Here is a 26,882-nt window from a genome sequence, read left to right as displayed (position 1 = left end):
ACAAGCTGCTTTGGAGAGGTTGTTTTTTCACTTCTGTCTGAGAACTCTTTTGTCTCTCTTCTCAGGGAGTTCACCCACTGCAGGTGGCGTTAAAGGAGATAAAACAAAGCAAAATGAGTCGTAAGTGGTTTGACTTTCAATGATCACCTGCAGGTACGAATTTCAAGCTGTAGTCTGTTACATGATTGTTTCTTCTTATCCTACAGTGACTCCCCTAATGAGAAAGAAGTGGAGGTAAGTCTTGACTGCCTGCATCCTGAAGTATCCCAGACTACGGGAAGGCTTTGTAAATAAGCCCTGATTAATATCTTGTCCTGTATAAAAGAACAATGCCAAGTAGCTTAAATTGGGTGTATTTCTATAATTTGGCTTCGGAAATCTGTCTTTCCAAGCTCAATGGAAACTTTGGAAGGGATGGGGTGGGAAAAGGTGGGAATCTTTAAAACTGAACAAAAGATTTGTCGCCACTGAAACATTTGCTGGCAAGCTTGAGGGAGCAGAGCTGTGACCTCCTCCCAGGCAGAATGTGCTGATTGAAGACAGTTTTGTCAAAAGACACAGATGGCACACTGTGTGCTGCCAGGATATCACCTATTCTGGCTGCAGATTATTTCCCCCATCACTACAGATGGGAAGACTGGCTTTGGGGAAAGCGGCCGTGTTCACTTCCTCTTCTGTATCTCCCCGATAACTTTGTTCGGAGGTGTAGTCCCAAATGTCATGTTCATACCCAAATCTCCTTTAAAACTTCTGCATCATGGGTTGTTCTGAAATCTTTTGCTCTCCCATAACAGGCTGAATTCCTGAGATTGTCTTTAGGCTTTAAATGTGACTTATTTACCTTGGACAAGAGAGTGAGGCTTGAAGAAAGGTCCCGAGACTTGGCTGAAGAAAACTTGAAAAAGGAGATCACAAATGCTCTAAAGATGTTAGAGGTTAGTATTGGCCGAGGTTGGTAGGGTGGGTGGATGAGCAGTTGTGAAAGTGCCTATCAATACTGTGTTTTCTAGGATGAGTGTGTGTGTAATGCATTAAGTTCTGAAGTGATGCTGTTGAAACAGAAAAGACTTAGCACTTGAGAGCTGGCCTTTGTCTGAGTGTACTGTGTGCTCAGGCAGCGGGCAATCTTTCTATTGTACAAGCATCTGGCAAGAACCCCTGTCTTCAGCTGATTCTATGCCAGGTAAGCTGAAGTCTCTGCCCATAGGTATGTAGTCAAGTTACACTCATTCAGAATGTTGGATGCTGATCTTGTGACTGTGTGGGTCTGAACATGACTTCTTAGGACCATCGGCTGGGGTCACCCTTCTTTCTCTACTAGCAGCTCGCATTTGTTTTCTTACCCATATTCCTTTTAGGCTTTAGTTCCTTTGTGTGAAGAAGATAATCAAGCGCAGGAGATCATTAAGAAGTTGCAGAAAAGCTTGCACTTCCTCAGCCAGTATGCAGCCCGAGTTGCCAGCAGGGCAGAGATGTTGGGAGCTATTAATCAGGTAACCGCTTTCATGTAAATGTATTTTGCACAAAGGTAAAAGCTGCTAGATGTAAAGACATAGCAGTGTCTGTTTGCTAGGTTTCTGGTTTCAGAATTAGATTTGGGAGTCTTGTGTTTGTAATGCTGACTGACCAGTACAGCTTAGTCCTGGCTTTCTCTTCACAGATCGCTGTTTGTGTTGTTATAAAGAACCCTAGGCACTGAAAGCGGCTACATTGCATTAGCATTGTGCAAAAGCACACAACAGAAATATGGTTCTGATTTAAAACAAAAAGAACACCAAATAAATAAAAATCGAAAAAGAGAATTTGTAGCAGAGGGACATGTACAATAGAGAGAGCAAGGATACAGTGTGATAACAATAGACTTGTTGCTCAAATGGTATTTCTATGGCCTATGTAAAGGGCAGCTAATAAGCTAAGCCTATGGAAATTTACAAAGACCTGCTCAGATGTTTTGTGTGTGCTTGCATAATGCCAAAGAACAGCATGAAAATATGACTTGGCAATACCAGCAAATGCGTGGTGACAGCTGAGACTGTAGATGAGAGAGAGAGAGATGAGGAGGAGTTGTAAAGGCTCAGAAAATGAAGACTAATTTATTTTAGGATAAGAGTAATCACTGGAGAAATGAGACCTGTGTAACTTTGGCACGTGTTGAGAGATGGGTTGTAGTGACACTTTGAAAGGGTGGACAAACATGAGAGAATGTTTCATCACAGTGATACAAGATGAGAGTAAATGGTTAAGGGGGGGGGGGGGGGGACTAATAACATCTGAACACAATGAAGTTCCTCAAAGAGCTGTTTCTTTTTTTCTACTGCATTTGCTTGGTTAGGAGAGCCGCGTCAGCAAGGCTGTGGAAGTAATGATTCAACATGTGGAAAACCTGAAGCGCATGTATGCAAAAGAACATGCAGAACTTGAGGAGCTGAAACAGGTCCTTATCCAGAATGAGAGATCCTTTAGTTCTCTTGGAGAGCGAGGTAACTAAGAAAAGCTGATTAATCTTTCCTCTTTCTGGCACCTGCCAGATAGACCCTTAAAGTTGAAGCATAACCTCTGAGGTGGAGGTGTTACGAGATTGTTGTATCTCCATACCTAAAACTAGAGGGGAAAATTAGCAATTTACTAACAGTACTAGAAACACCTCTTCCAGATGAAACTTTTATGTCATGAATCTCAGGGTGGGGGGAAACATTGCAAGTATGCAGTGATATTCTGGCTCTTTTTACCACATTGCATGTGGTAGTGATAATCTTACTCCTTGAGAGCAGTAAAATTGGGTGCTTGCTCACTGAAGCATTTCTAGTAGCTGTTTGTAGGTTGCTGAGCTTTAACTGCTCTCTACAGATGCTTCCTGCTCTCTTCTAAACATGAATTACAGACTTCTGAAGTGCAGGTGTTCTGAATCTCCCCCTCTAAGCAGATGGTAGAGTGGTCAGGTTTTAAGATGCGCACTTGCAGCTTTGACAGAGAAGTATTAAATTCTGCTGAAAAACAGGGCATGTGTTTTAAAAACAGAAAGGGCAGTCTTGCACACCAGTGAAATACTTGTAGGAGCCTTCTGAATCACAGGCTGTTCCTTCCTGACTGGAAAACATTGTCCTTGGTAACACATTTAAAGATGGCAACAGAAACTGATGCTTGTAGAAGATGTAACATAAATGAATATTATGAAATTATCTAATGAAATGGAAAACTTTTTCCTGAAATAAAAATACGCTCTGCTTACACAGATATGGCAAAAAGTCAGACCCTTAGTTGCAAACAAAGCTTGCTGCATTCCTGTAAACCTTTCTGGTGTTTGATCTCTTCACAGATGAATCTACAAATAAAAAGCTACCAAATTCTTTTAACTTCAAGGTAATGGCCCTTACAGCCTAACACGAAGTGTCAAGTGTCATTAAGTGCATGTCTTTGTTTTTCTTTGCTTTGTTGTGTGCTGGTGATCTGCTATATGCTTGGCTTGGTGGGTTTCTGCCTCAAGTATGGGCTGATGTCATCAAACATGAGGAGATGTTTTTCAGTATATCTGTGCTCTCATGCAGTGGTTAAGAAATACTGTTCATGCGTCTTTCTGTCAGTGGGGTTAGCACAGAGAGATGGAAAAAATAGATGGAAGCTATTCAAATTGACTGGGAATTCCTACGAGTACCTTTAGGGGAATTTAAATGCATTCAGCTGTATTTTGCCAGAAGCTGTGTATCCAGCCTCACTTCAGACATTCCGGGGTGGGGGGGAGGGGGGGGAGCATTTAGTATGGAAAGATGCACCTTTAAAGAATATGGTTTGGGCTGTGCTTGTGATTTGATTCTTCATGTGTCACTCCAAGCTAAGTATCAACATCTATTTTTTCAATACAGTTTGTATAAAAACAGATGGTATGTTATGTGATCAGTGAGTAATCCAGTCATTCCTTGATAGAGTCAGTAATGCCTCTTATTTGTATAGCCATCATCCCTACGAAGAGTTAGCATTGCAGCATTGCCTAGGAGTGCTGGAAGTGCAGGTATTGGGTTGACACTGGTAAGTAAAGGTTCTCAGGTGGTGAGGTGCTTGATCTTCTCAAAACTGGCTGGGCTAAAGCATGAAGTTGCCAATGCAGTAAGTGTCCAACTTCTTCTCCAGGCCCAACTCCATGAATCTGATGGAGATGAACGGAGTGATAGATTCAACAGGAGATCAAGCAGTTGGTAAAGTTACTTGGTTAAAATCTTATAACTATGCCTGTATTAAGCAGCTTATGGAGCATCTTGAGGCATAATAATGTTTAGGCTACAACTTTTCATTAGTTTCACATGCTTCAGTAGGTAAATGAGCTTTTGGCATTAAATGTTACAGCCCCTTTTTATGTGGGGCTTTTTTGTTTGTTTGTTCTTTTTTTTTATTAAGAGTTGAGAGCTTTAAAAAAAAAAGTCATCTCAACTGTCAATATGAAATCCAGGCAGTTGGCATTGACGGATCTTAGGTTTGGGCTTTTTGGTTGTTTTAGGTTTGCGTTTTTCTGTTTGTGGGTGGGTTTGGGCTTTTTTGTTTTAAGAATCCGAAGTTCAGGTAACTAATTTTGGAACTTTTGTCTAAGGCCTACCCAAATAAGCAGAGTACTACTGAACTTCAGGTGTTCAGTGGCAGGCTGGACAGGGCTTCGAGCAACCTGTTTTAGCGGAAAGTGACCCTGCCCACGGCAGGAGGCTGGAACTAGATGAGCTTTAAAGTCTTTTCCACCCCAAACCATTCTGTGATTCTGTGAATTTCTAATCATGGGGAAATTAAAGCAAATTTGTTTAAAACATAACAGGGGGCGATTAGGAGCAAAGCAAAATGAGAAGCGTCCTTCACTACAGCGGTTCATTAGCACATATTCCTGGGCTGAGTATGAAGACTTACATTCTGAAACAAAGTAAGTCCAAGAGCAGCCTCCTCTGAGGTGTGTTGTGCAGGGTTGGCTGGTTTGTTTTTAATGAACTCTTGACTGTCCACCACCTGATCGGGGGTATAAAGTCAAACTCTTGTGAGCTGTGTCGAATTGAATGCTTGATGGAAAAGCTTTGGTACTGTTGATGCTTGCTTACAGGAATGAGCAGTCGGAATCACCTGTTGAAGCACAAGAACCATCCAGGAAGGAAAGTGTCTCTGAAAATGGAAAACATGCATCGAAATGGAACCTAGAGTCAGCGTAAGTTTTCTCACATCATCGTGAGGCAAAGCAGTGTTTGGGTGGTGGACGTGGGAAGAGTAGCTCTGGTTTGGTTGTTAATGCCCACCTCTTAAACAAACCAACTGGGAATGAGTAATTGCATATGGCAGAGATTCTCCCCACCAGGGATTAATTACTAATCCTAAATGGTGAGGTAAAGAGAAGCCTCATGCCATGATCCCATCTTTTTTTGTGACTATGCCAGATGTTACAGCTAGGCTACCAGGTCACGCTGACATGTACTCATAAAAACGACTGAGGAGTTGAGGCCTGTGCAAAACTTACTAGCAGTTTTAGTGCAGACTGAGACACAAGTAGTTACCGGGACTGACTCCAGACTATTCTAGTTAATTTCACTGAGTATCTTGAGCCCAAGAAGAGAGTATTCTCCTAAAGAATTGTCCCTTGGAAGCCCCTGTCTCACAGGAAAGCAGGTCTGCTGTCTCTGCAGAGAAACTGTTTATTCCGTACGACTGTACAATACTAAGCCTCCACTGTGAGCATTTCTGATCAAGGGGGAGAAAAGACAGTTATGCTAGTGTTTAAAACTGAGAAGACAGCAAGCACAAATAGAATTTTCTTTCTACTGTTTGATAAAGGATGGAGCTGCCCGATGTCATGAGAAGTCTAGGACTTGGACAGTCAGGGTAAGACTTATCCCTAGCCTGAAGAAAGGCACCAAACCCCTAGAAAACAGGAAAACCATAAGGGCAGTGCTTTCAGTGCTTGCTGCAAGCAAGATTTCTTGATGGGCTGCAAGGCAGCTTTTCTGAATCCTTTTCTGAAACAGTGTGGAGTGTGGGTAGACTTAGAAGTTGGGTCAGCCTAAATAGCTGATCAAGAACTTGCGTACTTGAAGTCTGCATTTTAAACCCAGAATACAAGCTACCACTGTACATAGCTCCTGATACAGTAACCACCTTGTCACTTTCGATAGTTAAGGATCTGTATGTTTGTTTGTGGGGTATGGTTTGTTTTAGGGTTTTTTGGGAGTGGTGTGGGAAAAGGACTTCCAAGTTTTGAAGAAAAACTGAACCCCTCTATGTCTCATTCTTCTGTGCAGGTGCAATTTAATGTCATTGTGGGCATCCCATTTCAAGGCTTCCTTTTCCAACGCTAACAAAACTCTCTGGGTTTCTGTTTCTATCCTGGTACTGCTCGCTGCTCTCACAAGCTTCCTCACTGGGCTGTCTCTTCAGAGACCAGCAGATGCAGCACCTGTAGGCACCAGGGACTCCTGGACTTCACTACAGCAACTGTTGTGGCCATACACAGGACTCCAACACAATGGACCACCCCCAGTATAACAAAGGTTCTGATTTTTGTAGTTCCTATTCCAAGTTCTGGATGAATGTGAGAAGCTGTGATAGTATATTTAAGGATACATGGTTGGGTTTATTTTGTTGGGTTGTGGATGTTTTGGGGGTGAGATCTATTTTTTTTCTTTTTTCTTTTTTTAAAAGCATGACTTGAAATTTAGAAACTTTTTTTTCCTATTCTGACAAGTGTCATCTGTACAAGTACCTAAACTTTACAAGTTTCAGGTTTACAATAAAAGTAATTTTGAACGTAGCTAATGAGAAATATGACAATGTTCTAGCCACAAGAGAATAAAGAACTTATTTTGCTTTAACAAAATTAAAATGTTTGTATTTTAGTCACTGAAGCTGTTCCAATGATTTGAATAGGAAAGGATTTGAGACTTGAAATGTAACTTTATTGAAAGCTTTTGCTAATAAAGTTTTAAAGAGAAGCATGCAGTACTTAAGAGTATGTTAAAACTCTTGTAGCGAGGAGTAGCTGATATACAACATCAGTGAACAGGAAGCTAGCTGTTTCCACTTTATCTATTGCTTCTTTGCTGGAAAAGTCCTTAAGCATATGGTAGATTGTGGAGTGAAATTCAGAATCTTCCTCTCTCTCTTCTGAAAAAGCTTCACTGCTTTCGGTGATCTTGAGCTTTTGTGCTTTCTGACCATTAAACAGATAAAGAGACCAGTCTTTGACAGATTCTGCTTTAAGATGCTCACTTACCTATTGCAGAAAAAATGAGCTGTAAGATGAAGCCTATGACACTGACAGAGTATAAATTCTAGATGAAACTAAAAATTCCTGTATACTCATGAATGTAATACACAAACAAAACCAAGGTGCTGCCATGAACCCCTAAACCAAAAGACTGTGTACCAGGTACTGCATCAACACCATTACCTTCTATCTTGTTTGCCTCGGTAAAATACAAGTTTTGGTCACTCCCGCGGCTGCTCTTGAGTCCTATGGAGAAAGGAGCTAGGTGCAATAGGCCTCATTTGTTTTAGTTCTTGCTCTTTGGATTAAGTATTAAGCTAAAATAGTTGTATGTCACATGCATTTAACTCGGGAGAGTGGGAGAGCTGCTCAAGACTTCAACACTATGGTGTGTTCTGTCCTACAACCAGTAGGATACTTCATGAAAATTGGCATCTAGCTCTATCATCCCATCTTTGGCCAAAGCCTAAACAGCTAACCTACCAGTTCTACAGCTTAGCACATCAGCAAGTTCTCTGTTACTGAGACATGTGCCCAGGTAGAAATCTGACGTCAATGAGCTAAGAAGCTGACTCTGAAGCTTTACTCACACACACGTGCACACACACACACTCTGAATGCTAGTAAGTAACCACAAACAGTAACAGCCTAGGCAGGGGTTGAAGACACTGTGAAATGAGTGCAATTGCTGTAAGTTAATTGTTTCCATCTCTTCAACTGTGACATAATGCTTATGCTGGTTTTCTCTAGAAGTTTGGACTAAATCCACAAACCTTGAACACTACTTGCTCTTGGCCTGCTTCTAGATTCCACTTGCTCCTGCCAAAAGCAAAAGCAGATGCAAGCAGTGCCATCTGCTGATAGGCCTTAGCTTCTGCTATGGGCGCCTGTAATACAAAAGTACAGTATATGTTGTTCAGTATAACTCCCTGTTATACAAATGTAAGAAAAACATGGCTTAACCACAATTCACTGGCTAAGTTGTCAGAACAGTTGTGCACTTCTCACCTGACTCTGCACAACATGCCTTCTAAGTGAAAAATAAGTGGGGAAAAAAACAACAGGAAAACCATCCTCTCTTGGACTCACCTTCTTGTTCAGAGAGAGGTATGTGTAAGAACGCTCTCCTGGAAAAATATTCACACCAGCTTTTTTCAAAACTTCTCTTAGGTTAAGTGGACTTATCCATTTTCCTGTGATGTGGGAAAGCACCTGCTTCTCTTCCACCACTACTGAAGACAACATACACTGATTACCCTGTTGTACAAACCAGTAAAAGCAACTTACTGGTCATGAAAGCTTATCTTACCAGTCATAAAAGCTATTTTCTGTTTCAGGCATCAACTATTAGTATCTCTGCTATTCTGAAGAAACATAGTTTTCTGTAGGATTTCAGAAATGACACTGGCCTACTGACCCATGCTTATGCTCATAATGACTCTTTTAAAATCATGTCTGTTACTGAGATGACTTACACAGTAATAAGCATATGGATAATCATGTGTAACGCCACCTTTAGAAGGAACAAGTTGCAGTAGTAGTAGATTGCCTGAAACGCTTTTATTTCTCTTGGTATAGGTGGGAGGAGAGATATTTTAAGTCTGTAGCTGATACCACTGTCTTGAATTCAGCAAGGTACTGTCAATATCAAAGCATTCACTGGAATGTTGCAGAAACAATCATACACGTGCTTTCTTCTGACCAGTTCACAAAAAGTAACTGAAATTAAATTACCAGTACTGTTCCTTAGAGTGCTTGGAAAGGAAGAAATCTCCCTTCATTTTCACTGGCACAGTGGGATTCAAGTTGCTCTCATGGAAGCACATCAAGTTCTTAATAAAGGACACTAATAATTTCTCTTAAATTGCAAATGTTTTATAAGCAAAATTATTTATAGTACCTTGATTTGTATATGAATCATTGCAAAGACTGTAGTAACTATAAGTAGTGCTTCGTCTGTGCCAGTAGGTTGCAGTTCCCATCCCTGATATGGCATGTTGATATGAGCATCCTGGAGAAGTGCTATTGTATGAAAGGCCCCCATCTTAAAGGTGATACTCTTTTCTGCTGTTTCATATGTTATGTTGCCAATGTCATCAGTTCTCCACTGCTGGCCTTTACAGAAGGGATGCAAAAATACAAAGATGTATATCTAAAGCTTCTGCTTGGGATATGTACTTGGGAAGAATTAGTGAAGACATCCCAGGATAACTAACACTGACCCATCATTAAGATAAAATGTTAGGCATAAAGACAATTCATTTAAGGCAAAAAACTCTACATGTTATAATTGTCTTTACCTATAAGATAAGGCTAATTTTGACAGGAAAGCTTCTCCTTAATTTCAAAAGAAATACAAATACTGATGTAACTGTCATTTCTTATGTGCTATAAAGCTGTCCACAAAATAATTTTCAAAGTAACTTCAAGCATCAAACTGTTTAAATGGGTTCTACTCACATTAATGAATGTAAAGTCAGAGGTATCTTGTATTTATCTAAGAACTAGAATATCACATTTGGATTTTAACATTTAATTTTCATAGTATTAATACTAATACATGTTAAGTTGGCTTAAAGTGGACTTTACATGACTTTACCCTAGGAAAACTTGATTTGTGGCATACAGGTGTACTGCTGCCCATTAAATGGTGTGCATTTATTTTTTCTATTAATATTAAAAAGCTACAGTAAAAAGCCTCAACAAGTGGTCCATTACTAGATATAATGCAGAAGCAAAACAGAACCAGAAATAACTGAACCAAATTAATTACTATTGAAGGTCCCAAATTATTTCTGGGCTCTGAATTGACTCTCATCTTTACAGCCTGGTTCTGGAAATAGTAAAACTCAGGTATAAATTCCATTATTCAAACTTACAATAAATTTATGTCCTAAATTCATACCTGCAGGTTCCCAGCGGGCTATCACAGGAGTTGCAAAATACATCACATTGTCAGAAAGCCTAAGGGTTATCTCTATTGGTGGATGTGTGGCATCTTCAGCTTCTTCTGGGGGATATGGATATGCCTCCAATCCAACATTATGTAACTTTGGAAAGGTGGGAAAGGAACACGTATCATTTTTATTAGAAAATGCAGTAGCCTATGTAAGCCCATCCGATCACCTGCAGAGTTTCCTAACACACCATTAGAAACTCATTACTATGAAGGGTTTGCTTGTGTTGCACATTTCAAACTACAGTGTTGAAGATGATAGACAGTGTAAGGGTGACTGCCAACAGGCCTTTGAACACTTCATGTACTGTTGATGGCACCCTTAAGACAGTACCATATGGTAGACATAGTCATTTTTTTAATAGACCCACAGTCTTAAAAAAAAAAAAAAAAAAGCAACAAAGAAACCCACCCAAAAATCAAACAAACAAAAGAAAACAAACCAAAAACCCAAGAGCACTTGCAAGGCAAAAGCAGATGTAATCTTAGTTCGTCCACACAGTGTCAAAGGGAATGAAAGAGGTCATATGTGACTGGTAATGCAGATCTGTGTGTGCAGCTGGGAATTGATCTGCCCATACTCCCACTTTCTTAATTTGTATGGGAATTTCACTTATTAAAGGTTTTCAGCTTCAGAGTAAAATCTGTGCATTGCATCAGGCTCCACAAGTGGGAAAACTAGAACATAATAGCTATAGTTCTCAAATCGCTTGCAGAGCCTGGGACTGAACTGGCAGTGTACCTTTCACATAAGGAAAAAATTAAGACCCCTTCTCTTTGCTTTTATTTTGGCCAAGAGCATTTTCCAGCACAACAATCTGTGCTAGCTGCACTGATTACCACTGACTATGCACACACCTCTGTAAGTGCAGGCTAATCTGTTCTCCTCCAAAAACTGGCCAAGTGTAATTGAAAAATTACTTGAACACTTGGCCGTTCAGTTTGCTGCTCAAGAAATCATGTACGCTGCTCCTGCACAGTTGTGCCACAGCTCAGGAACAGGTCTTTAAGGATGATAGGGAAGAGGACCATATAGCATGGAACCTCTTTCCTCACTTACCTCCACCATACTCCAGTCCTTGATTCGTTTGACCTGGCGTGGAACCTGCAGAGCATCAATATGGTACACACCACCCACGGGTACAAACTGCTGCAAGTCAACAATGTTTTCATCTGGTTTTGGCTCTTCTTTTTCACTCGTCTCTTCCTGTATCAGTGGCTCCTGAGCTACAAAATAACCAAACAACATGGATTAACTTGCAGTTTAAACTAAGACACTGGAATTTCCCACTTCTACAATTTTTCACTTTTGCACACGCGCTCAATGTGCTTTACACTCTGCAGCATTTTAGCACCATCTACTGGTGTTTCCCAAACTTTCTAACAGTTACCTGGAATGTGGGAAGGACAGCCAACTGGACAATGAAAAGTAGTTCTTGTTTTGGTACTGAGCTTTTTAACAGATGATTAATACCTGCTCTACCCTTGTAGTCATACAGGAATAAGGTTTTACTGCCAAAGTGAGTCACATCAGCAACAGAAGAATTTCACAGGTACACAATACAGCAGATTCTAGACAGGTTTAGTAATATTGTATGGATATGAAAAGAAGTAAGGCAAATAAAAAGATATAAGGCACCTTGTATATAAGATATAAGGTCACTGGAGAAGCTGAAAGTTCCTATTTATGAAGAGCAAGAGGGATCAAACGTGAAACAAAATCTTCAGATAAAAAGATAATTCGTCTTTTTTTATACATATAATTATATATTATACATGTATTTGAATTTAAGTTTCAATTAATTGGAAAATGTTATTAGAAGGCATCAATGTCATGGACAAATATGCCTAGAAATATTTTCTTTAAAAACTAAAAAAAAGCCCATGTTAAATAGTGCACCAGATGTTACAGAGGGAGAACAGAAATTACCGTTAACAGGGATCAAGAAAAGTGTTCAATACTGTAAAAACCAGCTACTTTGTGTTATGAAATTTGCTTTTAGAGAGTGAGATAATTAAAAAAATTATAAATATCTATATAAGCTGTCTACAAGATTTCTAAAACGCAAGTGAAAATTATGTTGATTTTATAAAGTCAGAAGTAGTCATATTATGCAGATGTTTTATCCTACTGTAGTCACACAACAACATAATGTCCTGTTCCAATAAAAAAAATACACAGGAAGTGAAACACATTTTACTGCCAGCCACAGTGGTAGCTTGCATTTTAACTCTCTCTTTAAAATAATAATACAAAAATAATTAAGTGTCTGCTTAACAAAACCATTCTCCCAAACTAAATTAACTTCTTAACACTGGTACAACAAAGTTAAATCCAGAGAACTGCAGTAGTTCTTGCTCTTTTCCCTGTTGTCGCATTCCTACTTTTTATCTCATCTACCTAGCTGCCTGTTCTCACTGAATTTGTGGCAACTGTGTATCCTTTCAAACTCTCTTCTGAAAACTGGTTGAATTTTAACTGGATTTGAATATCATTAGCATGCCAGCAAAAGCATACTTTCGTAAGCCTTCTCCCCTTATTAAAGAAGATCAACAAGCTAGAAGGCATTCAGGTATAATTAGTATACTTCTGTGCACATACATTTCGCCTACTTACTATGGTAGGGATTTCCTAAGTCTTACTGAAATAAAATAACAATTTCCTCCAAGTAAAGCCCAAGTTCTTTATATGCCCTTGAAAACCACCTTGTTTGGGTGGTCTTTAGGGTCTAGGCTGACATGCAATTGCTTGGACTGTGCTCTGCAGAAAGTATGTAGTGGGGTTTGGGTTTTTTACAAGAAAAAGATGCAGTTCAGCTAAACTATGCTGAAGAGTTTGCAGTTATTTTATTCAAGACAGTATTACAAGAAAACTCTTACTAAACTGAAGGACACTGCAACACTGAAGAAATTTGTAACTTAACTTACAGATAGACAGATAGATAAACAGTTTTAGTTCCTAGAATTAGGCCCTCTTTTAAGCAAAGTGTATCAGCAAGTATCTCACTTTAAGCCCACAGGTCAGTAATGCTCAGTAATAACTTACATGACCTGAGTGCCTACTATTATATGCAACTGAATCTTCTTTTTTTTTCTGTGGAAGTCAGTCTCACCAGGCAGCCTGTCAGATTCATAAAAACCGTGTGTCTCACCCACAAGCATACATAAATATATTCATAACAATACACAACTGTACATAAACATAACAAACATGTACATGAATATTAATCAATAAGTGTGGGGACAAATTCCATTTTCCTACTTGGCTGATTTTCTTCCTGCATTTAGCAATCATTCATAGAAATGTCAACAAAACTCAACTGTTATCAAAACACAGAAACATAGAATCATAGAACGGTTTGAGTTGGAAAAGACCTTAAGATCATCTACTTCCAAACCCCCTGCCATGGGCAGGGACACCTTCCACTAGACCATGTCTCCCAAGTCCCTGCCCAACCCAGCCTTGAACACTGCTAGGGATGGGGTAGACACAGCTTCTCTAGGCAACCTGTGCCAGTGCCTCAACATCCTCATAATGAAGATTTTTTCCTAATATCTAACCTAAATCTACCCTCAATATATAATTGATATATTGTACATTGATATACATATTTTTGTATATTATATATTTCATTCTATATATTATATAAATCATATTGTTTTGTGTATCATTACACTGTATTGATATACATCATAGAATCATAGAATAGTTAGGGTTGGAAAGGACTTTAGGGATGCTGGGGAGGGACTCTTCATTAGGGGCTGTAGTGATAGGACAAGGGGTAACAGGTTAAAACTTAAACAGGGGAAGTTTAGATTTGATATAAGGAGGAAATTCTTTACTGTAAGGGTGGTGAGGCACTGGAAGAGGTTGCCCAGGGAGGTTGTGAATGCTCCATCCCTGGCAGTGTTCAAGACCAGGTTGGATGAGGCCTTGGGTGATATGGTTTAGTAACATTGTATATTTATCGACATCAATATATTTATAAACATTATTTTTCACATGAAAATCTTTATCACAATGTTTCCATATATAAAATAAAATACTTAGAATAAGTACTTTTGCAATCTGTACATAAAACTAACCAAATACCTAGTGATAGTGACGATATGTCCAAGATTTCTGATTTCTTCTCAGCTTCCTCCCCTGTCTCATTTACATCAGCTATGCTACTGATGTTTTCTTGGAATGAGACAACACTCTATATAAAAAGCAAAAGACATTTTTTCATTAGTCAGAGACATACATATGACTATACTCAGTAAAAAAGAGGTACCACCTCCTTCAAGGAGGTCCAAGGAGAAAGAGTACAGTTCCTCTTCTCCAGCAACAATTTTGCTACTGGGTCAAGGTTTCTAGGAGAAATCATTTCCTACCCAGTAAGCAACAACAGTTTTGATTAAAAGTACTCTCTAAGGCTGGAACTGGATATATAAATAGAGATAAACATCATTACTTCATTCCCACAGCAAATTCCACCTTAAGCTCCCAAAGTACCATGCAAGCACTTAATCCTTTCAGCAGCATGTGCACTCAAAAATTCTGTTTATGCTGACTTTACAGCAAGAAGTGACACAAACAAAACTTAAGCTAACGTTGAATCCAAAGCCATGCTGAAATTCTGCCAAAACCCCCACTTGCAGTTCTAGCCTGTGCCTTGCCTGTAATACTTACTCACTTTCTTACACTGCTTTCTATTTTCAAAACATTACCGTAGATGTCCAGCTAAATTTTCAGCCAGATACAAATTCAACCCTGTCACAGCAGACTCTTCTGGAAGCACAGCAGTTCAGAGTACCAGCCATAGATTTGGAGGCACAGGCACCTCCTGTGCCCTGTGCTGTGCTTGCCAGTATGTGTGAAGAACACACATCTCCTGAAAGAGGCCAGAAGGTGAGGGGAAAGAAAGAGGACAGAAGGTGAGGGGAAAGAAGCATTTACGCACATAAATATGGGAGAAGTCAAGGCAGAGCCAGACAGAAGGACAGGCTGCAGCAGCTGAGAGAAGTGGTGTCTTCAGAAGGAACATGACAGTTCACAAAATGGGATTGAGAGAAAGAGAGTAAGACCTGGGAAAGAAAGAGAGAGAACAAAATGAGGAGCTTGAAGAAAAATCTGAAGAAACACAGGCAAAAACTGCTGAAAGACAAAATTTGTCACATAAACAAAGAAACCAAGAAAAATGGAATTTCAGGCACTTATTGGCTACAAAGGTGCTGGGGACTGAAAAGTTAAAATGCAAAGATTATGGCTCCAAACATATTAAGAAGACATAAAACATGATGTCTTACAGTTATTTGTGCAGAAATTTTAGATAGAGAATCTGAATCACTTATTTGCAGGTCACAGATGACACCAAAATTTAAAAAAAACAACCCAGTGAGAAAAATACAAAACCAAGCAACTTTCACAACACCTGAAGCCAACAGTGTTTGGGAAGCCCTTGAGGGCAAAGCTTCAGCATACAGACACAGAGCAGCCATGTAACTGCAAAACCAAGACCTGCTGAACTCTGAATCCTATTCTGCATGCTGTGACTTTCACCAATATTGGATTCCTGCAGTGATTTTATGGGGTTGTCAGTCTCTCAGAAGCAGAATATATGGAAATATTTTACAATGGCACCTGATGTTTCTCATGGCTTGATCCTACTCTTAAACTACCAACCAAATGCCAACACATGCATGCCAACTGCACTGCAACTATCCCACCCTGTCCAAACCCTCCCCCTCTACCTTCTGTACAACAATCTTTGGTCATCCATCTCTCCATTCCCTTGAGAAGAATTATGACACAGTACAAAACATTTAAGAACTTGGCTCACTCAGGCACAGGATACATTAAGAAGCTGTTACACTGCAACTGGGCCTTGAGTAACAACAGCAATGTGGAACATCCTTTGGTGAGGTTTTTTACCTACCTTTCTCCTACCACATGTTTTTTCTTCAGCAGGCATGCTGGGCTCTTCTTTAACAGGCATGCTGGGGTCTTCATTGGCTTTGTTTCCCTCTTCTCCTGGTTCTACATCATCTTTTGAATCCTGAATTAACTCTTTGCTATCTAAGACTTCCAATTTTGGCACACTCTGACACTGCAGCCAAAGTGGAGACACATGATCATAATGAGTATGCAATATGCGAACAGCAACACTGCTCACAGCCAATGACTTTGGAAGATCAAATCCATGCTGTGCATCACAAAACATATGACTTTTGAACCTGTAAACAGGAGTTTAAAAAATAACATTCCCTAGTAAGATTGGCAGAACTTTTTTCTTTTTTCATAAGTATTCAAATCACTGTTCTACATTAAGTCACCTAGATTCTCTTTTGTCACATGGCACAAGCTACGAAAACAGAGTCATGATACACTTCCTGTCTTTTACTGACAGCTGTCTGTAAGCCCCTCCAGAGAAGCTGCAACTGCATTAAGGGGATCAAGAGCTGCACAAATAACTGACCTGATAGGATGACAATGAGGCAGAATCAGGCAGCAGCTCTTTTACACAGCACATTCCTGGTAGAACTGACTAATTTAACAGGCAAATCCTACATAGGTGAAGCCACCAGCTGTCTGTGTTACATCAGTCTCAGCAACTTTCATATAAAACCCAAAAAGATACAAAGATGTAAAGGTAAACTTAACCAATAGTCTTACACAGCCACTGATCCTTGTAACAGTGCAGGAAAAAGGCTAAGAGCAGGCATAGGAGGCCAACTTGCATTAGGTAGAGTGTCTAAGTTATGAACTTGGGTTCTTTCATCAGATATGGAAGTTTGTTGTTCATTGCAATTCCTGCCCAACCAAAGCCAGAGCTTACTTTTGGATAAGATCAGGTCACAAATTCTAAAAAAATCTTCTAGCAAAGCAACATTTATTTTTTTATTCTTGCTTGAAAATTTTAAGCACACTTCTAAGATGACCAGAAACCTTTAACACCAACCCAGATGGAATCTTCCTGCAGGTTAGTCTAACATTGCTCAGCATCCACCCTCCTAATCACCTTAGCAAAGCTTACAGCAACAGGTCCTTAGCCAAGGTGAAGTCCTTTTACCAATTTATTTCTCATATTTGGAGAGTGGGAATAGGAAGTCCACTCAAAAATCTTGTTTTGAAAAGCAATTTAATAAAAACTATATTAGATTCAGAACCTACTATGGAGGATATTCACATCCCAGGCTCTAGAATCTTTTAGTTAACAGAGAACTGAGCACAGAGCATCATTCAGCACTTTTTCTTCTCAAGTCTAAACAACCCCAATTCCCTCAGCCATTCCTCATCAGACTTGTGCTCAAGACCCTTCATCAGCTTTGTTACCCTTCTCTAGACCTGATACAGCAACTCAGCAACTCTCTCATAGTGAGACAGATATGAACCACTCTTGTTCTTTAATGAAACTCTGATGTAACCAGCATTTTCCTTAGCAACAGGCTGGTATGAAATCCATCAGTTGGGGGTCTGTAGAATGAATGCTATTCAACATGAAAAAGATCATGAAAAACTGCTTCTTGGTGTTTACTTAACTTAGGTAGACAAGGCCAGGCCTCATTTCAAATTAAGAATTTCAGTAAGCTATACCTTACTTTCTTCTTCAAGTTGACCCAGATACAGAAAGTGACATTTTTATCCTTTATGACTGCATGCATATTTCCAGTTTCAGAATCTTCATACATACAGGCTGTCTACAAAGGAAAAAAGGCTGAGTAAGTCATGGTTGTTTGTTTTTTTTTAATTTATATCACTTTGATTTACTTACATTTACACTTGAATAAAGAAAAACCCCAAACATACAGGAATAAAAGTACACCATACCAAGCGTATGTACATTGTATTTATGTACTAAAATATGACAGCTATAAACTCAAACCTCTCTGCTAAAAATTGAACTATGTTAATTTTCTTTCTCTGACTTCATCAAGTCTGACAGTCAAATAATGCAAAGTATGGGATCTCACATTATCCCTTTCAATGGTACTGCCCTATCCCACAGTCACTGCACAGAATATAATTTTGTCAACACAAAACTCATGAAATTACATTAGGATTTTAATCCTAAACTCAGTAAAGACAATCAAGAAATTAAAATGTCTCAATTTGCAGAGGGTTTTGACTCTGAACATACGACTGGTTCACTATTTTGTCTAGTCCTTTTCCTTTTTGTTTCCTCCAGAAACAGTATTTTGTTAAACTTACTTACATGTACTATTAATATACTTAAAGTAGCAAAGAAGATTGCTACCTGTGCATGCAACCCAGAAAACTGATTCCCAAGTACATTTTCATTTTCTTGTTTAAATATCCTTTACTCTTCCCAAGATCTTAGTTTTAAAAATATTTCAGTCATATGATTAAAAATGTGTACAAACCAACCTCATGACCAACTTTTCATATTTGCAATTTTTGTACAATCAACTAGCTTTACATAAACCACTGGGACAAAACAGGAAACAAATTTAATACAGTGCCCCTTGTTTTCAGCATCTCCAAATCTCACAAAGTTTCACAATAATTTAATCTTAAATGTCTAAATGATGGGAATTTTCACTGTAAAGCTAAGATTTTCAGGAGGTTTGAAGAATTACAAGTCTGGTACCTGCTATCCACATGATTTGGAAACTCAAATGCTAAATTTGGAAGCTCACATACTAACCTCTATGCCAGTTTAAGAAGAAACAAAAACAACCATCACAACAAGACACTTGTAGCTAACTTTGTGTGCACTGTGCATATTACAGCTCCAAAGTAGTAAATCTTACTTTAAGCAGGTGCTCTGTAGCTCCATTGTACTTCTCATGAAGCAGATTCTGCAGCTCCAAAATAGATTCCTGGTACTGGACTATTTCTTTTTCTGTTAACTGATTTGATGATGCATCCAATAAAAGAAGCTGCAACTTCTCAATTAACTAGAAGACATTATATGTGGGACAAATATCTCTGATTTGACATCACCCTTAATATACTGTGTGTTCTGTTATAAAAAACAAGACAAACTTGCTTCCTTTGTACCTAAATGTATCTTGGTCATAGAAATAATCTTTTTCTACTGTATCTCTAGAAATCATGCTAAGCCAACATTATCAGTCAACCATTCAAAGTGCGGAAATTCCAGGGTCAAGTCTGCCTGTTTTCATCTCTCTAGTCCAATTCCTTTATTCCTCAACCTGTGGGCTGTGAAATCTTAGCTTATGAAATAGATCATTTATTGAATGGGATTGCTCATGTCAGGAAACCTTTTAGTCAAAAATTAGGTTTAATAAAAAGTTTACAACTCTACTTTGGAACCCTATTTTCTAAAGTAATAATCTCAACTATGAAATCTTGAAAAAAAAAAAAAACAAACAACAACCAAACAACAGAAAAACATACAGCAGTTACATTTTAATTCTCAGAAAAATCCTTAGTGTGAACTCTGCCATAACATTGTTGCCTTATTAGCACTACATGCTAATATCTAAACATCTAAATGCTTATAGAGAACTAAAAAATTCCCAGCTGGCCAAAGTAACCTGCAGTACTGAGATGAAGGGAGGATCAGATTATATTTATGCCTTTGTTCCAGACTGGCCTGATTCCTCTTCCCCTTCATCTGTGGAATCGCAGTGCTATTGCTCATTTAGTGTAGCAAAGCAGCAGCAGAATTGTAACCTTCAACGTGGCCTGCCTCAACAGCGAGGTGGTCCATGTCAACTCTGAACTGCTGATCTACAGTTCAGAGCTTTTAACAGTTCCTCTAAAACTTCTAAGAACCTGTAAAACAGGAAATCAAAGAATCATATCGAATCACAGAATGGTTTGGGTTGGAAGGGACCTTAAAGCTCATCTAGTAACAATCTGCCTGGCCACAGGCAGGGACATCTTCCACTATACCAGGTTGCTCAAAGCCCCATCCAGCCTGGCCTTGAACACTGCCAGGGATGCTCAGGTGGTTTAGACCAAGAGAAGACAGATCATCTTTGACATCACCTTACATTTCCAGTAAGGATGAAATGAAATTGCCTATATTCTAGCATAACATGAATATGCTACTGAGCATACAGTGCAAGGCAGTGCACGTTTAGAGGATGTGAAGTAACTGTAACTGCTTCAGTGTTGGATGGGAAACACAGAGCAGGGGGAAGAAGTGTGTTTGTGGGAAAGATGTGACAGCAAGGAGAAGAGTGTCGAAGACCGGAAGTGGGTAATTGCCAGGCTTTTTGCTTGGGTTGCAGTGTAGCAGAGAGGAAAGGGAGGAGTTAGTTATCTGTTGAAATTCATGGAAAGGACTAGCACATTTCCCGCTGGCAAAGAAAAAGGCAGTATGCAGAGGGTGAAAACTGCAGCATCCAGCAAGCACTGCAAGACAGTAAATCTAACACTCAGAACCAAACCAGCTCAATGAAATTTGTATTACACATGCAGCTTTCACCCCCAAATTCTGGAAGAGCCCATTTAACTTACTGAAAACCACTGTTAAGTTAGCATAAATTAAAATAAAATCCTAACTTACAAAGCAGCCACAAATCACTTAAAATTGCTTGACAAGCCACCAGTGGTTGGTGGTTTGTGTTTTGGGAACTTCTGCTTTTATATGACACTTTACTGGCTGTGTTACACAATAAAGATGCTGTCCACTGAAGCATCTATGTATGACATGAGCTTATATGTTCTGGCTCAAGACTGTTTAAAATGTATGTAGCAGGGAAGATGGATGTTGGAATACTAGAACTCAGTGTAGAAACATTACACACAAATCCCTTAAACGCACTGCATATTTAAAGTCAATAGGCATCTTCTTCAGAGTAATAAATCTGTAATTAAAAATAATGTAAAAACTGAAGCAAAATTTCTGGGTCATGAAGAAAAAAAAAGGGAGGGGGAGGGGGCTGTTAAGGATACGTTCTGGTAAGCTTAAACTGAAAAATACCATTTTATCACTTACATTTAGCACCTGCTCCCCTTTCTCCATCACAAGTTTAATGTCCTTATTTTGATCTTCACGCCATAAGCTCATGAAAGTATTTATTTCCCGCAGTACAGTTGGGTCAGGATTTTCATCACAACTGAGGTAATGCTCCCACTACAGAAAATGTTCAAGGAAAAGTAGATGCAGGCATATGGTGCAAATGACTATTACATGAAAAAGGATTCTGAAAGACAAATATATTACAGTGATACAATCATACCTGCACCTAAACAAGACTGTAACACCACCTAGCTTATCACTATGCAACAAAACCAAAACAGGTTTACTTCGATATATTGTGTTAAGATACTTCTTCTGCCCACCTAACATTTGCTGTTTATACTCATTCATGTATCAGTGGTTTCTGTTCTGCTAGTAGGTATAGCTTGCATGTCGACAAAAGCAATGAATTCAGTACCTGCCACAAATGAGGGGCTGAATGAATAAATGACTGAGAACATAAATGAGGAACGGGGGCAGGTGGAAGAGGCAGATGGTCCTCTCTCTCAAACTGCCAACAAAACTGAAATTCCTACTCTTGCAGTAAAGCTGCTTAGGAACATTTTACTCCTTTCTCTGCCTCTGAAGGAGAGATTTTGTCCTCCTTAGCAGCATAATTCAGCTACTACAAAAACCTCTGGTGGGAATGTGAAATCCTAGATTATTTTTTTTTATATAATTTTATTTTCAAAATCAATTATTGGTCATTCTTATAGGTGGGGGAATTAAAAAGAACCCAGCAACAGGCTAAACCCACTTAACTCTACCTGAGCCTAACACTGGCTCATGGGCTTAATTTATCACCTATAATGTAATTTTTTTCATACATATAGGATCTTATTAGGGAACATTGCCTCCCTGCTTGCTGGGAAGATTAATAACACAATGTTACTGAAGACTGCATTACAATGTAAAGTGACTGACTTCAAAAAAAGGCAGTAACAGATGAGTGCTAAGGGCACTGGAAACTCCTGTATGAAAGATTGATGAGTCTGCAGTAACTAAAACACCCAATTTCTTCTTTTTTTTTTTACATCTTTGCACTTAAAGGAGAGCTTCAGTTTCATCATCAGGAAAACACATCCTTAAAAATGGCAGCACCTGCTCCTTGAGGAAAAAGGACAAATTTCCTGATGATTTGTAAATGTATCTGTTAATCTGAACTGAAATGGATGTGGAAAATCAGCATTTGGTATTATGTATGTATTTTGCCCTAAATATTCTTAACAACAGTCTAACACAAGGCTGCTATTTCCTATAATCTACCAGTACTGTATTTAAAGATCTGTTTTAAAAATAATACTTCTATTTTGCCATTACTTTAAAAAAAATAAAAATCTTATGTTCCTCCTTCCAAGAAATGCTCATCAGAAACACCCTTCCCTTTCAAAATGACCAACAGTGTCTCTTGTTCACAAGGATAATAAAGTCAGAGCATGTCATCTATTGAAAAAGGTAATAAAAATAATCCGAAAGTGTTAAAATACAACTGCGCACCCTTGCGGCAATCAAGGCTAAGGGCACAGTGGGCTATACCACGAAGAGTGTAAGCAGCAAGCCTAGGAACGTTCCCTCTGCAGGGCTCCTGAGGCCACATCTGCAGTGCTGCATCCAGTTTTGTGTCCCTCAGTACCAGAGAAAGAATGGTAAATTGGAGGGGCAAGAAGAGGGACCTTAAGATGGTTAGGGTACTGAAGAAAATGACACATGAGGAAAGGCTGAGCTTTGCTAGTCTGGACTAACAAATACAATCCCCCAGTAGCTACAGAGAGGTATAGAGAAGACCGGGGCAAGCTTTCTTTAGAGATGCATAGGGATGATGCATCATGACAATTAGGCAATGATCACAAGTTGTAACATGCAAAATTCCAATTGCATTTAAAAAAAAATTGTTACAATGAGAGTGGTAAAGCAGTCCAAAAGGTTACTCAGAGATACTGGGGCATCCCCATCCTTAGAAATTTTCAAAACTCAGCTGAGCACCTTGCCTTAGCTTCAGAGTTTGCTCTACTTTGTTCAGGATGTTGAACTACATGAATTTCAGAAGTCCCTTCTAACATGATTTATCCTGTGATTCTAAATTTGTTTTTCTGTGTACAACAATATATAAAAGATAGAAAAGAGTGAGCATGGCCAGTTACTACCTCAGGATGGAACTTGAAATGCAGTCATAGCCCACACCTAAACCCAAGAAATGGAAACTCCTGGATTCTGCAATGGAGACATAGCTAAAGTTTCTTCATTGTTGAACCTCTGTAACACTGGGCAGATTTTGGAAAGCAAGCTTACCTTTGCATGTGCTCTATAATCAATTTTCCATTGCTCTGCAGAGAAAAACTTCTGTTCCAGTGAATGAAGTTCTGCCAGTTCCCTTCGTTCTCGATCCTATTAAAATATATATATACCAAACAGAGAAGTTAAATATTTGCTTTACTTATTACAGTTGTTTTATATCAAAGAAAAAAAACTGGGATATTTGAATGAGATATCATTTAAACAAATACAAACACTGACAACTTGCTTTTTTATAAAACATTTAATTGAGAAGACTGCAAAAGTTCATAATATGTTATTGTCATCGCACTAGTTGCTGAGCCATATGATAAACATAATGTGTCATATGTTTGTTAACCTCTCACTTGAACAGCTTCCATATCATCATCATGAAAATAGCTTTAAGAAGAGCTACTAAAAAATGTAAGCATATGCTGGAAAAATGTGTGCAAGATTTTTTTTTTTATGTTTTTTTGAATTTGTATTATTTTAAATTCCTCATCTTCCTAAGGTAAAAAATATTTTGTGAAGGACTAGAGACACAGGCAGGAGTGACTTTTTCAGGGGTAAGGGGAGGAGGGGATACCAAAAAAAAGAAAAAAAGGAAAACAGAAAAAGAGAAAACCAAAATGTAGTAGATCCTTATTTTAAAAAAGAAAAAAACACAAAAACATTTAGATATTACCAATTACATTTTGTTCTGAATTTGAATCTTCTCAGAAAAGTAAATATACATAATCTAATACACATGCACATATACACATGCACACACACAAATCAACATATCTGCCTTAATATATAACCACTTAGAGAATTTATACCAAAATATTCTCGCCACAGCTGTATCAAATATAATTATGGGGAACACACAAAATTCATCCAATTGGAAGTATAGTGGAAATAGAAGAGAGATTTATTTAAACTGGAGTATCACATATGGCAAAAGTTAATGTATTTAACCACAGCATCTTTATGTATCAAAACCAGGCAAGACTATCTCACGTCAGGGAATTTTTCTCAATCAAATCAACACTAAGCCAAACATTAGCTTAGTGAAAGAATACTATATAAAATAAAATCAGCCCCATTTCCTTTGACTTTCTGTGCATTATGTTTTACTAATCCAGCTCACCACCTTCTCCATCTGTGGGACTTTATACAAGAGTACCTTTTCAGTGGCTTGGCTACATTTTTCACAATTAGTTTTAACCTAGTGATGCTAGAAAATTTCCTCTATATTGTTCCCAACAGTAAGGATATAAGGAAATTGATTTCTATTCTGACACTAATTTACTAATGTTTTACAGACCTTGTCACAAATTCAAAAATAGTATTAGATTTTTTCAGTGAGTACAAACTAACTTTTGCCGCAAGCTTTGCCATCATCTCTTGTTCAAGTCTCTCCTTTTCAAGTTTTGCTGCTTCTTCTAGTCCAGCTTGAATTTTGGCTTCCTCTGAAAATCAGGAAATATATCAAGAGCATAATTATATTTTGCTTAATAAAACCAGACAAGTTAATTTATTAGCAGTAATAACAATGCAACCATAATAATGAGCAACATAAGTGTGTATCTTACATTGTGCAGAAATCTTCCTAATTAATTTGAATCACTGTACTAAAACACACTACGTATGGTGCTACTCCTATCAGCCCGTGTCAACACAAGGGGAGAAAAGCATTAGCAAGCCCTCTTTTTCCCCTCAGAAACAGCAACAGGAGTGCCTTCTCCCTTTATCTACAGCTTTGGCAGACCCAGGTTCTTAATCCAAAGTAGATGGTGAAACTAAGCAGTTTAGTCTTAAGTTACTCTCCTCCTCTCTTAAAACCTTTGATTTCCTACAACTCCAATCTTATAGCTACTTATTCATTGAAGCACTTCAGGATCAGTTACTCCCGATCACAGTTTTAGCTTTTCTTTGCTGCCATAGGGTCTAGAAAATGGGATAGGATGTGAGTACTATGTAAAATTGCTTTCAACCTCTAAGCCTTCAGCCTGGTTAGCAGAGCCTATGCGTCAGTCTAGATGTTCTCAAACAGCAGCTTGGATGTCACCCCCAGCACGCAAATCACTTCAAGTATATGTATTGCTCAGAGGCAAGAGCAACAGCAGTTCCCAAATCTTCCTCCACTCACCTGAGCTGCCACTCCCATCCACAAAGTGATTAGTAATGGCTTACTAGCAGTCGCAGCATGCCTAAGCCCACACCAGGATTGATTAATGGCAGAAAGGGGAGAAGAGATGGACCAGATGTTCAGACAGGGGTATTGGCTTGTGATGCTAAACTGCAGAAGCAGACACATTCCAATGGTGAGGACAGGTCAGCCATGCAACTGGGATTTCATTTTAAGGGATAGAGTGATACATAATAGAAAGGTCTTGAAGAAGTGGGTAAAGAATCAGTCACTCAGTAGACAAAAGAAGCCCAAGCAAACTACACTTTAATCTATCCTGCTTTGCAGTCACCTTAACTGCTACCCCTTCAGAACACCAGCTAGCCCCTGCCAACAGACTTATTGTGTTGGCCTTCTCTGGAAAAAAATCCTTTTCAGGGAATTTCTCTTGACTGCTGACAACTAGGCTTGAGAGGAAGAGGGAGGAAAAAAAATAAAAACCTGCAATGTTTTGTGGTTTTCTAGCTTGGTGAGAGTATTTCAAAAGGTAATATTAAAAGAGAGGAGGAAAAAAAAACAAAACAAAACAAAACAAAAATCCAGTTCCTCCTTCCAAAGTTCTTAATTGCAGTAGAAATAGCTAGAGGAAAAAAGTATGGCTCTAAGGAAAGTGAGATGCAGTAACACATAGGACAGAAGTTGTCGCACACAAGAGGAATGCATCACCTGTGTTTGTGAAATAGAGACAGACATTGATGTACATATCATTTAGGAAATTACGATCTGCTCATTTATTTAGAATAGGTGACTTGTGCCATCATATTCCCTTCAAATGAAGTGCACAGTACCTTGCTCTCTCCTCATCCTTTCTTCTTCTTCTCTCTGTAATATCTGTAGTTCAGCTTTCTTTTCGGCATCAGACTTAGTGTTTGCAACAAACTAAAAGAAAACTTCAACTTAAAAACTTCAAATTAACTTCGAATTAAAAAAAAAAAATCTCAGTATTATTGTAAAACATTTTGGGAGGCATTTGCTCTCTATAACTTTGCCCTTCTAATGTGATTACTGAATTAAGATTTTGGACTCCCTGCATACTCAGTGAGGATTCCAGAACAGCAATACACATACTGAATTCAATTTTCTTCTAATTTTCATGATGCAATATATGTTCTTTCAATTAATATATTATTTTATGCTAGATATTTCTGAACACAGCCACAATAGGAGAATATTAAAATCTCTTGGTTTAATGTAGAGATTGAATAACATGGTAGATCTGCTAAGAAAGCAGAAGTTACAACTTCAAACATTTTAGGAAATACTGGGAAATATATTTTGGGACATAGGCATTTGGAAGCATCCAATTCACAAGAT

The 26,882-nt window shown here is 38.6% G+C and overlaps 2 protein-coding genes across 11 annotated transcripts in view; one reads left to right on the top strand and one right to left on the bottom strand.

Annotated features, from left to right (window-relative positions):
- IRAG2 (inositol 1,4,5-triphosphate receptor associated 2) overlaps positions 1-6,838 on the top strand; it is a 39,093-nt gene extending 32,255 nt beyond the window's left edge. For both annotated transcript variants that reach the window (XM_061472170.1, XM_061472169.1), the window contains exons 29-39: positions 66-120; positions 207-234; positions 795-935; positions 1,359-1,493; positions 2,333-2,480; positions 3,317-3,360; positions 3,949-4,023; positions 4,126-4,190; positions 4,796-4,897; positions 5,072-5,173; positions 6,258-6,838. In XM_061472170.1, the coding sequence (XP_061328154.1) occupies positions 66-120; positions 207-234; positions 795-935; positions 1,359-1,493; positions 2,333-2,480; positions 3,317-3,360; positions 3,949-4,023; positions 4,126-4,190; positions 4,796-4,897; positions 5,072-5,173; positions 6,258-6,501 (1,139 nt within the window). In that variant the 3' untranslated portion in view covers positions 6,502-6,838. The remainder of the gene's footprint in view (positions 1-65; positions 121-206; positions 235-794; positions 936-1,358; positions 1,494-2,332; positions 2,481-3,316; positions 3,361-3,948; positions 4,024-4,125; positions 4,191-4,795; positions 4,898-5,071; positions 5,174-6,257) is intronic.
- The window catches only part of DNAI7 (dynein axonemal intermediate chain 7), a 34,598-nt gene that overhangs the window by 1,560 nt on the left and 6,156 nt on the right, over positions 1-26,882 (bottom strand). Inside the window, exons 1-15 of one of the 9 annotated variants that reach the window (XM_061472174.1) lie at positions 26,357-26,427; positions 25,530-25,679; positions 24,758-24,849; positions 23,411-23,506; positions 21,098-21,235; positions 18,936-19,082; positions 17,758-17,861; positions 16,100-16,397; positions 14,272-14,380; positions 11,239-11,405; positions 10,128-10,272; positions 9,123-9,337; positions 8,312-8,479; positions 7,996-8,109; positions 6,890-7,228 (exon numbers count right to left, since the gene is read on the bottom strand). In XM_061472174.1, the coding sequence (XP_061328158.1) occupies positions 6,959-7,228; positions 7,996-8,109; positions 8,312-8,479; positions 9,123-9,337; positions 10,128-10,272; positions 11,239-11,405; positions 14,272-14,380; positions 16,100-16,397; positions 17,758-17,861; positions 18,936-19,082; positions 21,098-21,235; positions 23,411-23,506; positions 24,758-24,781 (1,995 nt within the window). In that variant the 5' untranslated portion in view covers positions 24,782-24,849; positions 25,530-25,679; positions 26,357-26,427 and the 3' untranslated portion in view covers positions 6,890-6,958. Of the gene's footprint in view, positions 1-6,889; positions 7,229-7,995; positions 8,110-8,311; positions 8,480-9,122; positions 9,338-10,127; positions 10,273-11,238; positions 11,406-14,271; positions 14,381-16,099; positions 16,398-17,757; positions 17,862-18,935; positions 19,083-21,097; positions 21,236-23,410; positions 23,507-24,757; positions 24,850-24,972; positions 25,492-25,529; positions 25,680-26,356; positions 26,430-26,882 lie in introns of those variants that run through there. The other 8 variants (XM_061472171.1, XM_061472175.1, XM_061472180.1 and 5 more) reach the window with 8 other exon arrangements.

Source organism: Pezoporus flaviventris, unplaced genomic scaffold (genome assembly GCF_033815535.1).
Source record: "Pezoporus flaviventris isolate CSIRO_AGI_PZ_B2104156 unplaced genomic scaffold, CSIRO_AGI_Pfla_v1 ptg000070l, whole genome shotgun sequence".
NCBI classification, from domain to species: domain Eukaryota; kingdom Metazoa; phylum Chordata; class Aves; order Psittaciformes; family Psittacidae; genus Pezoporus; species Pezoporus flaviventris.
Note: the sequence above shows the minus strand (reverse complement) of the source record. Positions and strands in the feature narration are given on the sequence as shown.